Source organism: Wickerhamomyces anomalus (assembly GCF_001661255.1).
Source record: "Wickerhamomyces anomalus NRRL Y-366-8 unplaced genomic scaffold WICANscaffold_1, whole genome shotgun sequence".
Taxonomy (NCBI): Eukaryota; Fungi; Ascomycota; class Saccharomycetes; order Phaffomycetales; family Wickerhamomycetaceae; genus Hansenula; species Hansenula anomala.
In genome coordinates this window covers 68,941-84,246 of record NW_017567110.1, presented here as the reverse complement: position 1 = coordinate 84,246, position 15,306 = coordinate 68,941, and the positions used below count along the sequence as shown (strand labels likewise).

Below are 15,306 nucleotides of genomic sequence, written 5' to 3'. Positions count from 1 at the left end.
TTGGCTTTGGTTTTGGTTATGGAAGTTTTGGTTTGGATCATTCATAGTTCCAAGTTTTTTCTCTTCTTAGGATATTATGGGATGGAAATAAACAATGTCTTGCGGAAGCAATGAAAAGCGAGTGGATGGGCCTTGAGACTCTAGTGAAGCGTAGCAGTGTATTTGAAGTAGCACAGTTGACCTAATTCAGTATCTTCAGCAGCGATTCAAGACTCCGGTGGGTGTTGTTGGTGTGAGTTGATGGTGTTTGTTTACATCTGGATGTGGTTTGTTTTGATTTTTTTTTCCATTTGCTTTCTGAAACTTGAAACGCAGAACGCGTTCGCGGAAGTCGGATGTGAGCCACTAATCACGTGAATGCAATCCGAGGGGTAAACAAAAGCCCAGTTCAAAACGTAAACAAATAAACACAACTTTTGTGATCAGATCAGATCCATCGAGAACAACTACAATCAGGACAACGGCAATGACGACCATGCAGCAGTCTCCTACAAAGCAGATAACAGAACGCCTCCAGCGTCTCAACTTGTACTCTGGAGATGAACCTCAATCGAGAAATGTGAGAAGTCAATCTGAGACCCTAACCAGTGCAAAGAATCATCTTCATATTCCCAAGCTGATATTTAACCAAGACTTTGCTGATGAGAGTAGAGTTGGTGAAAATACTGATATCTTCAGAAGCCCGGACTCTGGTGCTGCTGATATAGACTCAGATGCTACAGTGGATGAAGGTGATACCGTGGTACATAATAAGGAAAATGCTGATACAACACTGCCAGATTGGATGGCTGTTAAGCTGAAGATGCAATCATCAACTACGACAAAGAAAAATCCTGCTAAACCCAAACTTATCAATAGAAACAAAGAATTCAGATCAACTCATTTGAAACCAAAGTTGGTTAGTAGTGTTACAGATTCAGAAAGTGAATCAGAAATTTTCAAAAATGAAACTTGGGAAGAGATGAAAAAACAATATGATATAGGTGGGTTTGATGACGATGATGATGATAAATCAATTGAAGAGAGTGGTGGTGTTGATGATACAATTACTGAGGCTCGCAACTTGAATGATACAAGCGCTTATAGTTTCCAAGATATGAATAATTTAAGAATTATATCAGATGCACAAACTTCATCTAACGGTACCAAAAAAGTCACATCTTTCAAGTCAGACTATATTGACTCACCAATGGCAGCTCCAAAGATTTTAAAGAGTTTCAAACAACAAACAAAACCAAGTTACACTGAAACAGATGACAAGGCCAACGATAAAGTGGAAATTAAATTGATAACACCCGTTGAAATGAACATGAAGTTTGATCCAGACGATGGTAAATGGGTATCACCTGAGCAAGTGCATGAACCCAAACCAAAATATGATGATATACTGGTAATTGAAGAAGAAATTAAGAAACCAGTTATTAAAATACTTGAACCTACACCAGATAATACCATGAAAACTACGCTAGATATTGATCCTCAACAAATCACTAATGTTTCACAATTGGATCTTTCATTTTCAGAGTCAAGAAAGACATTGATCTCTGCTTTGACTAGTGTTATAAAGCCAAAAACGGATTGGGATAAGGTTGATGAAGTTGACCTCTCACATAAAAGGCTAATAACAGTTAAAAGTCTTGAAGAATTTTTACCTAAACTGCTGGAAATAAACTTAAATTTCAACAATTTAACAACAATTGAAGGGTTATCTTCAAATTTACAAAGTGTTTCCATATCACATAACAAAATAAGTGACCATTTTTTGAATTTTAAGCAATTTCAATATCTTCACAAAATTGATATTAGTTTTAACAAGTTGACTAATATGAAACTTTTCCAAAATCTAAGAAATTTGAGAGAATTGAACTTGTCAAATAATGATATCAAAGATTTTGTGGAATTACCTTCCTTACAGGTATTAAATGTGTCTAATAATGAGATAAACGGAGAATTGAACTTTGACAACTTCAAATTCCCAAATTTAGAAGTTTTAGATTTGAGTGGGAATAAACTCAATAAAGTTGATATGACGGGCTTAAAACAGTTGAGAATTTTGAAATTAAAGAATAACGAAAACTTGCAACACTTAGAGATTGAGGAAAATTCAACTAAACTAAAAAAATTAAACTTGGTGGGGTTGAAAAAATTGTCAAAATTTGAATGCTTGGATAAGTTACAAAGTTTAAGATCATTATCAATTGAAGGGACAACTTTAGTGAAAGGTAATTTTCCAAGATTGGAGACATTGAAAGTCATTAATGACAAAAAACTTGAGAACCTTTTCAATGGATCCATTAAAGTGAATAAGCATTTATTATCAATAACATTAGAAGAATGTTCAATTGATTCTAAAGTATTATTAAACATGAATAAATTTCATTCAAATTTCCCACACTTACAAAGAATCAGTCTTGAAAATAATGAAATCAAAGACAATTATTTAAACTTAGTTGTCTTTTTCCAAAAGTTCAAGAATTTACAAAAAATTAAATTAGATAATAATCCAATAGTTGATGAATTGAAAAATGAACAAGATAAAAGGCTGTTTAAACTGATGATCAAGAAGCTGACTAGTGATTGCTGAGAATATAAATTATTGACACTGACTTTTATGGATGATGTTAATATAATAAATCAATTGGACGATAATATAATTTATGATAAACTTGTAAGATAATCTTCGGACATTGGTGCCCAGAATTAGATCAGGGTAAATATTCGCGAACTGAAAATTTTAATGATTGTTTTTCATTTGTTTCTAATTGGGGATCTTCTACCTTCATGTTTATCTCTTTGTTGAGCCATAAGTTTTGAGAAATTCGTTTGAATTATATATTGCATTATTTCCAAATGATACTATCAGTCTGTTTGAGAGGAAAGAATCAAAAAAAATTAATCTTTTGGACATTTTAGAAGATACGATGCAATTTGCCAATTGCTATCGAGTAAACAAGGTGTTTTTTTGATTGAGTACGAAAGTTGACCTTAGTTAACTAATAAAGCTCCATAGGAGTCTATGGAACCAGCTAGACATCCAAGCTGGAATCATTCAGATTAATAAATTCTATCATTTGAATGTGGTATGTATTGATGCTGATATGACTAAACAATGTTTACTACTTTTCTTGATATTCAATTGAGACTTTATCGATTGATTCAATTAAAGATACAGTACATGATATTATTTTCACCAATATTACTTTACAAAATTGTAGAGCTATACCCAATTACAATTTTGGTCCTCTGTCAAACTTCACGTCAAAACGGAACCATCAACCAATAAGGGCAAACGCGTTCAAAGGAATAATCCCGAGAAGGTACCATTATAAGTATTACTTTCCCCAACATCTTCGAGAACCAAGTACTATTGATGATGGTATGGGTTTATAAATCCAACAAGATCTTGAGAATGGTATAGATTTCTTTAAAGCTTCTCAATCTCAAAATGATGGCTCAAGAGAATGCACAAGTTCAATTAGCAGAAATTGGTTATAAACAAGAGTTGAAAAGAACTTTCAATACTATTCAAGTATTTGGTATAGCATTTTCTATTATGGGATTATTACCAAGTATTGCAACAACAATGTCAATTGGTCTAACATCAGGATCTATTGGATTAGTTTGGGGTTGGTTTTTAGGTGGTGCCTTTATTTTAACAATTGGTATTGGGATGTCTGAATTAAGTTCTTCAATTCCGACTTCTGGAGGATTATATTATTGGACTCATTATTATGGACCAATAAAATTTAAGAATTTGTTATCTTTTGTTATTGGTTGTTCAAATACTATAGCATTAGCTGGCTCAACTTGTTCTATAACTTATGGATTTGCTCATCAAGTACTTGCTGCAGCTTTCTTAGGCTCTAATGGTTCTTTTGAAATTACTGATGGTGAAGTTTATGGAGTTTTCGCTGCTGGTATCTTTGGTGAAATGTTTATTACATGTTTTGCCAGTTCAGCTATTTCCAAATTACAAACAGCTTCAATCATTGCTAATTGTTTATTAATTATTATATTCTTTATTGCATGACCAATTGGAACTGCCAAAAGTTCAAGTTTTAATAATGCAACTTATATATTTGGTCATTTTGAAAATCATAGTGATTGGAATGATGGTTGGACTTTTATGCAATTTGGGTTATTACCTGCAATTTGGTCAATTGGAGCTTTTGATTCATGTTTACATATGTGTGAAGAAGTTAAAACACCATCTAAATCGGTTCCTATTGGTATAATTGGTTCGATAACAGTTTGTTGGATCTTGGGTTTTTTAATAATGATTGTTATATCTGCATGTATGACACAGGATGTTGAAAGTTTAATAAATACAGATTTAGGACAACCTTTAGCTCAAGTGTTTTATGATTCTATGGGTGCTAAATGGGCCATTGCATTTATGTCATTATGTGCATTTTGTCAATTTTTAATGGGGGCAAGCATTTTAACTGCAATTTCAAGACAAGTTTGGGCATTTGCTCGTGATGATGGATTACCTTTTTCTTCAATTGTTAAAGTGGTTAATAAAAAATTGGCTGTCCCATTAAGAGCTATAGTTTTCAGTGCAATTATTTCATTATTATTAGGATTATTAATATTGGCTGGATCAATAGCTGCTAATGCACTTTTTTCAATAGCAATAGTTGGTAATTATGCTGCTTGGGCAATGCCTCAAATCTTAAGGTTTACATCAGGTAGAGAATTGTTTAAACCTGGATATTTTTATTTGGGGAAGATATTTTCACCTTTAATTAACTTTATATCTATCATATTCCAAGGATTTATGATGATTTTAGCATGTTTCCCCGATAATAAGAAAGTTAAAGATGCTAAATCAATGAACTATGCAGTTGTGGTGAATTGTGGTGTTTGGATCTTGTCTATAGTTTATTATTATGCATACAAGAAACGGGTTTATTGTGGTCCTAAATCAAACTTGGGTGAAGATCAACTAATAGAAGCAGCTATGTTAACGAAAGAAGAGATTGAGATGGTTGATCATAAGAAGTAATTGAGCTATAATTAATTCAACATGGTGATTATTTGTAGATTATTCGAGTATTTAGCTTTAATGGCATAATAAGGAAGTTCATTAAATTATAATGGTTTGAAGCCATGGTCTCGACTGGGTAACGTTTTTCGCGGGCGCGCACGCCCATTTGAAAAATTTAGCCTCGAAGCGAGTTTGTAACATTCAACAACAACTAACCACTTTTCCAACTTTGAAGTGTTGAATACCTATTAAGTTCATTACTAGTATAAAATTTGCGTTTCTGATGTTTTTAACTTAATGTTTAAAGTTTCTACTATATTCGAGGTGAAGACGTCATATGAAGGACCGTTGCAGTGTCGTATGAATCTCTCTTATATTGACTTCTTCATGTGTTATTATGTGAGAATCAATTTTACTCAATTGAGATTCAAATACTCACTCTAGTGATCACTATTTATGAGTGCAATAGGCTAGCTTTCGAACTAGAATTCTGTCTCGATATGTTACTTCACTAGGGTCAATTTTGATAATTAATTAATACTATAACAAACCAGAGATCTATGTGAATTATGTGCATGTAGTTAGTTCAAAAATAATGACATTTAATTATAGTCCAGCCTATACACTTTTCAATACCCTTTCACTTCAATAATCTGTTCCACAGTATCATGAATAGTTTGTTTTAATGATTTAAATTTAAATCCTAAAATCTCTTTTGTTTTTGAATTATCTAAAATAACCCTTTTCTTTAAAATTTCTTCATCACTACCAGGTTCACCTTTAGGAATTTTATCATTCAAGATTGGGAATTCTTTATGGATCAAATCTAATAAAGTTTGTTCAGTAAATGTAGATTCTTTTAAAATCAATCTTTTATTGATTGTATTTTCATTTTGGAATGCTAATAAATGAGCTTTTGCCACATCACGAACATCAATGAATGAACCTTGAAATTTTTTATAATTCTCACCATCTCTGAAGAAAGAATAAATGAAATCATTTGAAAAATTCAATTGATTCTCAATTGATTCTTTAAATAATTGAGGTCCAAATACAAAAACTGGATTTACAACACTTGTTTCAAAAGTTGGGGTTTTAGATTTAACAAATTCCCAAACAGCTTTCTCAGCAAATGTTTTAGAGGCAGAATATCCATAAGTTGATGGATCCGCAATAGCTTGATCCCATGTAACATCATTCCAAGATTCTTCAGTTTCAACAAATTTTGGACTTTCACGATTTTTGGAATGAACTGCAGAATTTGATGAAGTGTAAACAAATCTCTTCACATTAGTACCAAATTCTAAGATTGAGTTCAATACATTTTCAGTACCGTTTATAGCAGGTTTTAAATAAGTTTCTTCAACATTTCCTTCAGTTTTAGTAACTGGTGAAGCTGTATGTAAGACAATTTCAATATCTGGATTCTCTTTCAACACTTTATCAAAATCTTGTTTAGATTCAATCAAATCTTTGATAACAACATATGAGAATTTATCATTTTGAAACAATTTAACCAGATTATCACCTTTGGCAATTGAACGAACTGAACCAATAACTTTATTCTCTTGTTTTAGTAATTCATCAATGATGTACTGAGCAATGAATCCAGTGGCACCAGTGATGAAAACAGTTTGAGAGGGCATGATGAGGTACTTTGGATATTAATAAGTGAGCTAAAGATGGAGCAAATAACAACAAGGATCAAATTCTCCCTCAATTCATCTTTAAACTGATTTGTAATTGCCACAATTTGATAGATTAAAGCTGTAAATTCTTCGCGAATTTGACTGGATTTGATTAGAATTTTACCACATTAATCAGATTGATGAAATGAACAATTAATCCATGGACAATAGAATGATTTGTTGAGGAATTGAATGGTGAGCATCTACATGAACACTAGGACTCGATGTTCTCAAAAGAAGGTTGGTAATCGGAGCAATTGTTGGAAAAGTTGAACATCATCTCACCGGGAAAGGCCTCCATCAGAACCAGCGAATGCATATTTAGGTTATTCACTGTTCAGTACAACTCATGAGCTGCAGTTAGTTAAGCTTTCAAGGTGTAAAGTTTGAACACTGTTCTCGTATCAAAAAGATCTGTTGTTTGTGGTTTTGTGGGTTTTGAATCATGGTTCATGATTGGGATGTTCATGAATCATCAATATTAAAAGAGTTTATCCGATCCAATCATGGGGCAGAAACCAGGATATTGCTCTCTTTGGTGTACAAACATAGTCTTACACAAGAACTAGCTCAAGTTGATACTTTACAAAGACCAGCTTCTTCTGTTACAAATCTACCCATCCTCGACCTCTTTTGGTTCCATTAATTGCATATAGTTGTTGTAACTTGTTGCCTGTTGCCTTTTTGACCCAGCCAATTGAAGCCGATAGCGTTAATATCCACCCACTGTTTCAGAAAGTCTTGGCTTTCAAGAATTTTCTTTTCTGCCTCTAAAACGAGTTCTAGGTTGGATTAAATTTTGCAAATCAAGCGCATTAGGCTTGTAATTTGACAACCATGGAACACGCTCGAGGTGTTAAATACACAACCAGGTGTGAAACTTCCAGTATCTAATTGGACTAAAGAAGCTACAATGTCACTTCCTCTGATTGGATTAACCTAAGCACGCTCTTCTACTCTCTCTACATCTAATTCTGAAATGACGTTCCTTTGAAGTCGTCTCTTTGCCAAAAAAAAACCACGATGCAGTTCGCAACGTTCACAAACTATAACACCAAACACACACGCTAATTACAACCAGAAATTGGACCGGAACGGGCTTATTTCACTGGCCTTTGAAATCTGAAATCTCTCATCGCTTTCACAAGTGATTGAAAACAGTTTTACACATCATCAAGGCTTATATCTTACACCTTTTACTGCTGCAACAGCCTATGGAAAGTCTTGGGCCCAAGAAAGTCGAGACCGATCCGATGACCAAGCTTTTGTGTACGGAGAGCGGGCCGGATGCGCATCCGATGCCTCGGAAGTGTAACGATTAAACTGATATTTACATAACCAAAACCTGCTCTTCACGTTTTGACAACCACTCAATTTCAAGTATCAGCCGACAAACCTCCGTTAATTACCTTGATTTTTAAGGCTTGCACGCATGTTTTAGTGCTCATACAATTAACAAAGATAGACACTAGTGCTAGACTCTAGTGGCTAGTGGCTACACTAGGTTTAATCAAATATGCATCATGAAATCGGTACATCTGTGTATCTCTAATTTATTCAAATTCACGAAGCACTCAACTGCATACACAACAGTTCAAGACACATTTCCATGAAAAAAAAACTTTTCTTGAAAGGTATTTAAAAACTCAAATCTCGTTCTTATTGATCTTTTTGATAATTCATATAACCATATTTAATACCTCAACTGTACAACAACTAATCATTAGGTTCAATTATGTCATATGATCCAGAGAAAACCTCTGGTGTCAATTTGAAAAATGATCACGTCTTAGATTCAACAATCAATTATGAAGATTATTCAAATGATTTGAAATTAAACAATATTTCTTCAAACTCTTCAAACTCCTCAGGTTCACAAAAGTTATCAGAGGCTGTTGATATCACTGAAGATGATGTCAATGCAATTGTTCCAACAGAAGATTATGAAGGTGATGCAAATACTTTAAGAATGTGGGTTTTGTCATTTGTCTTTGCAACTGTTATTGCTGGTGTAGATTCCTTCTTCCAAATGAGATTCCCAACCATCCATATTGGTGCTATTGTGGCACAAGTTGTTTCTTATCCAGTAGGGAAATTATGGTATTTGGTGTTACCAAATTGGTCATTACCTTTACCAATGGGTAAAAAAATTTCTTTAAACCCTGGTCCTTTCAATCAAAAAGAACATGCTTGTGTTTTCATTTTTGTTAATTATGTTGTTTCCGCTGCTTTAGTCAATAATAGTGTTGTGGAACAATTCAGATTCTTTGATATGAATATTGGTATCGGAAGAATGATTCTTTTCCAATTATCAAGTTATTTATTTGCATTTTGTTTAGCAGGTTTAGCAAGACCAATTTTGGTTACTCCAGCAAATGTTGTTTGGCCTGGTATCTTATCAACTTGTGCTCTTTTCCAAACCTTCCATAATCCAACTAATGAACGTGCAGGGAAATGGAAGATTTCAAGATTTAATTTCTTCACAATTGTCTTTGTTTGCTCATTTGTTTGGTTTTGGTTCCCTGATTTAATCTTGCCATTCTTATCAACAATTGGTGCTTGGATATCTTGGATCAGACCTGATAATGCAACATTATCTCAAGTGTTTGGTGTTAATACTGGATTAGGGTTATTTCCTTTAACATTCGATTGGACTCAAATCACATCTTTAAGTAACCCATTAAGTACACCTTTTTGGTCTATTGGCTGTATTTTTGTTTCATTTGTCTTTTGGATTTGGATTGTTATGCCTGCATTATATTATCAAAATAAATGGCAAGTTGCTCATTTCCCAATAATGACTTCATCAATTTATAACGTCAAGGGGAAATCTTATGATACTTCAAAAGTTGTTGATAAGCAATACAGACTTGATTATGATAAATTCAAACAATATTCACCAGTTATGTTACCAATTGCATTTTTAATGAATGTTGCATTAGGGTTAGCTGCTTTTTCTTCAATGATGATTGCATTTTTTTTCAGATTCAAATCAGATGTTCTTGAACCTTTGAGAAACCAAACAAAAGATGTTCATAATGATGCTTTAGCCAAATATACATCATATCCTCGTTGGTTTTATTTGATTTGGGGTGTTATTGGTTTAGCTTTTGGATTTGCATTCTTTGAAGGTTTTGATCATGAAACTCAATTAAGAGCTGGTGGATTTATCGTATCAGCCGTCATCTCAGCATGTGTTTTCTTACCTTTAGCATTGATTGAATCAAGATCAAATTTCCTAGTTTCATTAGCTGCGTTCTTTGAAGTTGTTGCAGCTTTCTGGTTTGGTGGCCAACCTATAGGATTGATGTATTTCTATATGATGGGTTTTGGTACAATGCAACATGCTATGCATGCTTCTCAAGGTGCAAAAGTTGGTCATTATATGAAAGTTCCACCAAGAACTGTCATGACACTATTATTGATTGGCTCTATTTGGGGTGCTTGTGTTTCACCAGCGGTAACTGGTTACATTTTGAATCATTTTGAAAACATTTGTACTCCAGAAGCTAAAAACCATATGGTTTGCAGAAAATCAAAAACTCAATTCAATACATTAGTTGTTTGGGGTTTGTTTGGTAAACATATCTTTGCAAGTGGAGGTAGATATGTCTGGGTGTTATGGTTCTTCTTAGTTGGTGCTGTTGTTGCTGCTTTAATGTGTCTATTACAATGGAAATTCCCAAAACATATAATCTTGAAGAAAATTAATCCAACCTTGTTCTTTGGAGGTGCTGGTAATATCCCTAGTGTTACAGGATTCAACTATTCAACATGGTTTGTGGTTGGATTCATTTTGAATTTCATAATCCATAGAAGAAAACATGCTTGGTGGAAGAAGTATAACTTGGTTCTAGCTGTTGGGTTGGATTGTGGTGTTGCAATTGCAGCATTGTTGATTTATTTCTGTGTTGTTTATACTGGTGGTTCATCCAATTACAAGTGGTGGGGTACTACCGTATCCAAAACTGGGTGTGACCATAAAGGATGTCCACATCTAACGTCCAAGGTAGTTCCTCCAACTGGTTGGTGAAGGCTAGTACTTAATTGATGTTTCCTATACGTTTATGAAAAATTGTAGCGCTAATTCTCAATGTTTTGTTTCAACTTTCAGCACTGCCAAACATCACGGGCTTACAACGATTTCGCGAAAATGAAAAAACACAAACGGGTTTAAAGTCCGACTATTTCCGAAGCATAACTGTTATCGTGCGAGCATCACACTTATACAATAGCCTTTGGCAATTGACTATTACTATCTAGAGAAGTGATTGATATAAATAGGTGCCACTGACAAAGACAAGACTCTAGAAGGCTCTATATGAGTACTGAAAGGTTGATCATAGTACTATAAACCAAGAATACCAGTTGGATAATGTCAAAAGTAAAGGAAGTGATTCGCGCCTCAAGATTTGGCGAAACGTCCTTGTGCGATTAGAATGATGTTGCAGTTGAAGGTTGGTGCCCATACGTGTAAATAGCTTTCACCAACAGAGAATTTATCTCTACATTAAAATTGAAAAAACAACAAAACCTGGGCTCTTGTCTCTCTAACAATCATCAGCATTCCGTCTTCCATATTAGCAAAACTCGCGAATTTGTGGTTTTTTTTGGTTCATGTGGACGTGGTTGATGGATTTGATTAGAATTTTTCAGTCTTTATTAATGATGAAATCATATCGTAGCCAGTGAACATCGGGATTGTTGAGGAACTGATCGACTGCGGGAAACACTAGGACTAATGGTTCCCAGAGAAAGGTCTGGTGTAGGTGCAATTTTTGACTGGGAACCTTGGCCTACCCGAGAAAGGGCTCCTTTAGTACCATCAAGTGCACATTTAGGCTGGTCACAATGAGCTACTTTTTAAGCTTTAAAGGTGTTAAAAACTGCTCTCGTATCAAAAAGATCAGTTGTAATGTTGTGATTGCGGATTATGAATGATTAATCATGATTATTCATCATTTTAAGAGTTCAACCGACGCAAGAATGGAGCAGACACATTTAAAATACACCTTGGTACAAAGTTCACATACAAACATGGTCCTTTAGAGGAACTATCTCAAGCTTGTATGTACTCTTCACAAGTCAGTGTTTTCTGTTCCTCAGCTCGACCTCATTTGGCTCCATTTATGGTTACCTAATTGAAATTCAAAAACGTTTCAAACATGGTTGTAAATCCAAGGCTCAGTTCAAAACCATTGTTCATGAATTTCTTGGCTTTCAGAATCTGTAGTCTCGACGATCTACTTTCAAAACGAGTGAGTTTATTGGTTATAATTTGCAATTAATAAAGTGAACCACTCCGACCATGCTCAATGTGTTATAACCAGGTGTAAAACTGTATCTTTGATAAGAAGCGTACGATTATTCAGAGCGCCCTTCTACTAGTTCTAATACTTTGGATCCCTTGAATTCGTCTCTGTGCAAAAAATTTCACCATGCGCCGTTCACGGTTGAGCAATTAAGCCAGGAGTAACACTTTAATTGATCAGATATCAAAACCAGCTTGTTCATTGGCCTCTAAGATTGTACAATCTATTGATTTTATACACCTTGTCCCTATTGCAAGTTGAAGCCTTGTTGAAGGTCTTGACTCTTGGAGCCTTTGACCAGCAGATCGTTCCGAAGAACAAGCTTTTATAGAGAGAGGATATAGGTTTCAATTAAACCTGCATCTTATACCGGTACATATTAGTGCCTCTAAGTCTACAATTCTTCACAAAGTACTTAAACTGCAACAGCTCCAAAATACATTCATAAAGAAGCTTTTTTTGAAAGGTATTTAAAAACTCAAATATCGTATAATATTTTTCAGCTTATAGATCTTTTTGATAAGTCATTACTATTTGATACTCAACTAGTAACACTCAATTCAAACAATAATAATGTCAATTCATGATCCAGAGAAAAACATCAATGAAACCAATTTCATTTCAAAAGATGAACATATCTTAGATTCAACAATCAATTTTGAAGAGTCTTCAAATGATTTAAAACTAAACAATTATTCTTCAAATTCCTCAGGCTCACAAAAATTATCAGAAGCGGTTGATATCACCGAAGATGATGTTAATGCAATTGTCCCAACAAAAGATTATGAAGGTGATGCAAATACTGTAAGAATGTGGGTATTGGCATTTGTCTTTGGAACTGTTATTGCTGGTGTGGATTCTTTTTTCCAAATGAGATTCCCAACTATTACAATTGGAGCTATTGTGGCACAAGTTGTTTCTTATCCAGTAGGGAGATTATGGTATTTAGTGTTACCAAATTGGTCATTACCTTTGCCAATGGGTAGAAAAATTTCTTTGAATCCTGGCCCTTTCAATCAAAAAGAGCATGCTTGCATTTATATGTTTGTTAATTATGTTGCTTCTGCTGGTTTAGTTAATAATAGTGTTGTGGAACAATTTAGATTCTTTAATATGAATATTGGTATTCGGAGAATGATTCTTTTCCAATTATCGAGTTATCTCTTTGCGTTTTGTTTAGCAGGTTTGGCAAGACCAATTTTGGTCACCCCAGCAAATGTTGTTTGGCCTGGTCTTTTATCAAGTTGTGCTCTTTTCCAAACATTCCACAATCCAACTAATGAACCTGCAGGTAAATGGAAAATTTCAAGATTCCACTTTTTCGCAATTGTCTTTGTTTGTTCTTTTGTCTGGTTTTGGTTCCCTGATTTAATTTTGCCATTTTTATCAACAATTGGTGCTTGGATATCTTGGATTAGACCTGAGAATGCAACATTATCACAAGTATTTGGTGTTAATACTGGATTAGGGTTATTTCCTTTAACATTTGATTGGACTCAAATCACATCTTTAAGTAACCCATTAAGTACCCCTTTTTGGTCCATTGGTTGTATTTTTGTTTCATTTGTATTTTGGATTTGGATCGTTATGCCTGCACTATATTACCAAAATAAATGGCAAGTTGCTCATTTCCCAATAATGACTTCATCAATTTATAACGTCAAGGGGAAATCTTATGACACTTCAGCAGTTGTTGATAAACAATACAGACTTGATTATGATAAATTCAAACAATATTCACCAGTTATGTTACCAATAGCATTTTTAATGAATGTTGCATTGGGGTTAGCTGCTTTTTCTTCAATGATGATTGCATTCTTTTTTAGATTCAAGTCAGATGTCATTGGACCTCTAAGAAATAAAACAACAGATGTTCATAATGACGCTTTAGCAAAATATGAATCATTCCCTCGTTGGTTTTATTTGATTTGGGGTGTTATTGGATTAGCTTTTGGATTCGCATTCTTTGAAGGTTTTAATCACGAAACTCAACTAAGAGCTGGTGGTTACATTGTTTCTATGGTCATTTCAGCTTGCGTTTTCTTACCTTTGGCATTAATTGAATCAAGATCAAATTTTGAAGTTTCATTAGCTGCATTTTTTGAAATTATCGCCGCATTCTGGTTTAGTGGTCAGCCTATAGGATTGATGTATTTCTATATGATGGGTTTTGGTACAATGCAACACGCTATGCATGCTTCTCAGGGTGCAAAAGTTGGTCATTATATGAAAGTTCCACCAAAAACTGCAATGACATTATTATTGGTTGGTTCTATTTGGGCTGCTTGTGTTTCACCATCGGTAACTGGTTATATATTGAACCACTTCAAAGATGTTTGTACTGCAGAAGCTAAAAACCATATGGTTTGCAGAAAATCTAAAACTCAATTCAACACATTAGTTGTTTGGGGGTTGTTTGGTAAACATATCTTTGCAAGTGGAGGTAGATATGTCTGGGTGTTATGGTTCTTCTTATTGGGTGCTCTTGTTGCTGCATTCTTGTCTCTTTTACAATGGAAATTCCCAAAACATATAATCTTGAAGAAAATCAATCCAACTTTGTTCTTTGGAGGTGCTGCAAATATCCCTAGTGTTACAGGATTCAATTATTCGACATGGTTCGTAGTTGGGTTTATTTTAAACTTCATAATCCATAGAAGAAAGCATGTTTGGTGGAAGAAATATAACTTGGTTCTAGCTGTTGGATTGGATTGTGGTGTTGCAATTGCAGCTTTGTTGATTTATTTCTGTGTTGTTTATACTGGTGGTTCCTCCAATTACAATTGGTGGGGCACTGAAGTGTCCAAGTCTGGATGTGACAGTAAAGGATGTCCACATTTAACGTCCAAGGTAATTCCCCCAACTGGTTGGTGATTGTTTTTTTAATTTATGTTTTCTTTATCTTTATAAAAATTGTAGAACTTTTTTTTTGTTTCTGCCAAACATAACGGGTTACTAGTTTTTTCGCGAAATTGAAAAAACGGTGGCAGAGGCGCTTAAGTTTCTTCAATTGAATCAACACAATCGAAACGCTGATTCAGATTGGAGCTGTGGTTGGTGTTATGGTTGTTGCTTGGTTATACTAATATGGCTTTCAAAAGACGTTAGCTGTGGAAAAATGGATCTTTTTAGGCATCAGAGGTTAGAGGCTAAAGTGTTCCAGGAGAAAATGCCTTTCACGATGAGGTTAATGGACCAAGGATAAACAGAACGGTGATAGAAAGATGATGAAATGGTGCTAAAATGGTGAAACTATTGTATTGGAAGATTAGGCTAAGAGAGTTTTGAAAAAATTCCTTCCCAATGGTGTATTGCT

The 15,306-nt window shown here is 34.3% G+C and overlaps 5 protein-coding genes across 5 annotated transcripts; 4 read left to right on the top strand and 1 right to left on the bottom strand.

The window, feature by feature from the left end:
- Positions 1 to 466: 466 nt before the first annotated feature.
- On the top strand, positions 467 to 2,584 carry NUD1 (Nud1p; the record flags this gene model as incomplete). The annotated part of the gene is made up of 1 exon (XM_019184259.1): positions 467 to 2,584. The coding sequence occupies one exon, from the start codon at positions 467 to 469 to the stop codon at positions 2,582 to 2,584; it is 2,118 nt and encodes a 705-aa protein (XP_019040773.1).
- An 861-nt stretch (positions 2,585 to 3,445) lies between these two features.
- Positions 3,446 to 5,008, top strand: WICANDRAFT_59650 (uncharacterized protein; the record flags this gene model as incomplete). Its single annotated transcript, XM_019182848.1, has 2 exons — positions 3,446 to 3,933; positions 4,051 to 5,008. The coding sequence occupies 2 exons, from the start codon at positions 3,446 to 3,448 to the stop codon at positions 5,006 to 5,008; spliced, it is 1,446 nt and encodes a 481-aa protein (XP_019040772.1).
- A 611-nt stretch (positions 5,009 to 5,619) lies between these two features.
- On the bottom strand, positions 5,620 to 6,636 carry WICANDRAFT_24923 (SDR family oxidoreductase; the record flags this gene model as incomplete). The annotated part of the gene is made up of 1 exon (XM_019181074.1): positions 5,620 to 6,636. The coding sequence occupies one exon, from the start codon at positions 6,634 to 6,636 to the stop codon at positions 5,620 to 5,622; it is 1,017 nt and encodes a 338-aa protein (XP_019040771.1).
- A 1,777-nt stretch (positions 6,637 to 8,413) lies between these two features.
- On the top strand, positions 8,414 to 10,711 carry WICANDRAFT_81844 (uncharacterized protein; the record flags this gene model as incomplete). Its single annotated transcript, XM_019185300.1, has 2 exons — positions 8,414 to 8,441; positions 8,550 to 10,711. 2 exons carry the CDS (start codon positions 8,414 to 8,416, stop codon positions 10,709 to 10,711), a joined length of 2,190 nt encoding a protein of 729 aa, XP_019040770.1.
- A 1,852-nt stretch (positions 10,712 to 12,563) lies between these two features.
- WICANDRAFT_75772 (uncharacterized protein) lies at positions 12,564 to 14,864 on the top strand (the record flags this gene model as incomplete). Its single annotated transcript, XM_019184258.1, has 1 exon — positions 12,564 to 14,864. The coding sequence occupies one exon, from the start codon at positions 12,564 to 12,566 to the stop codon at positions 14,862 to 14,864; it is 2,301 nt and encodes a 766-aa protein (XP_019042250.1).
- Positions 14,865 to 15,306: the final 442 nt, after the last annotated feature.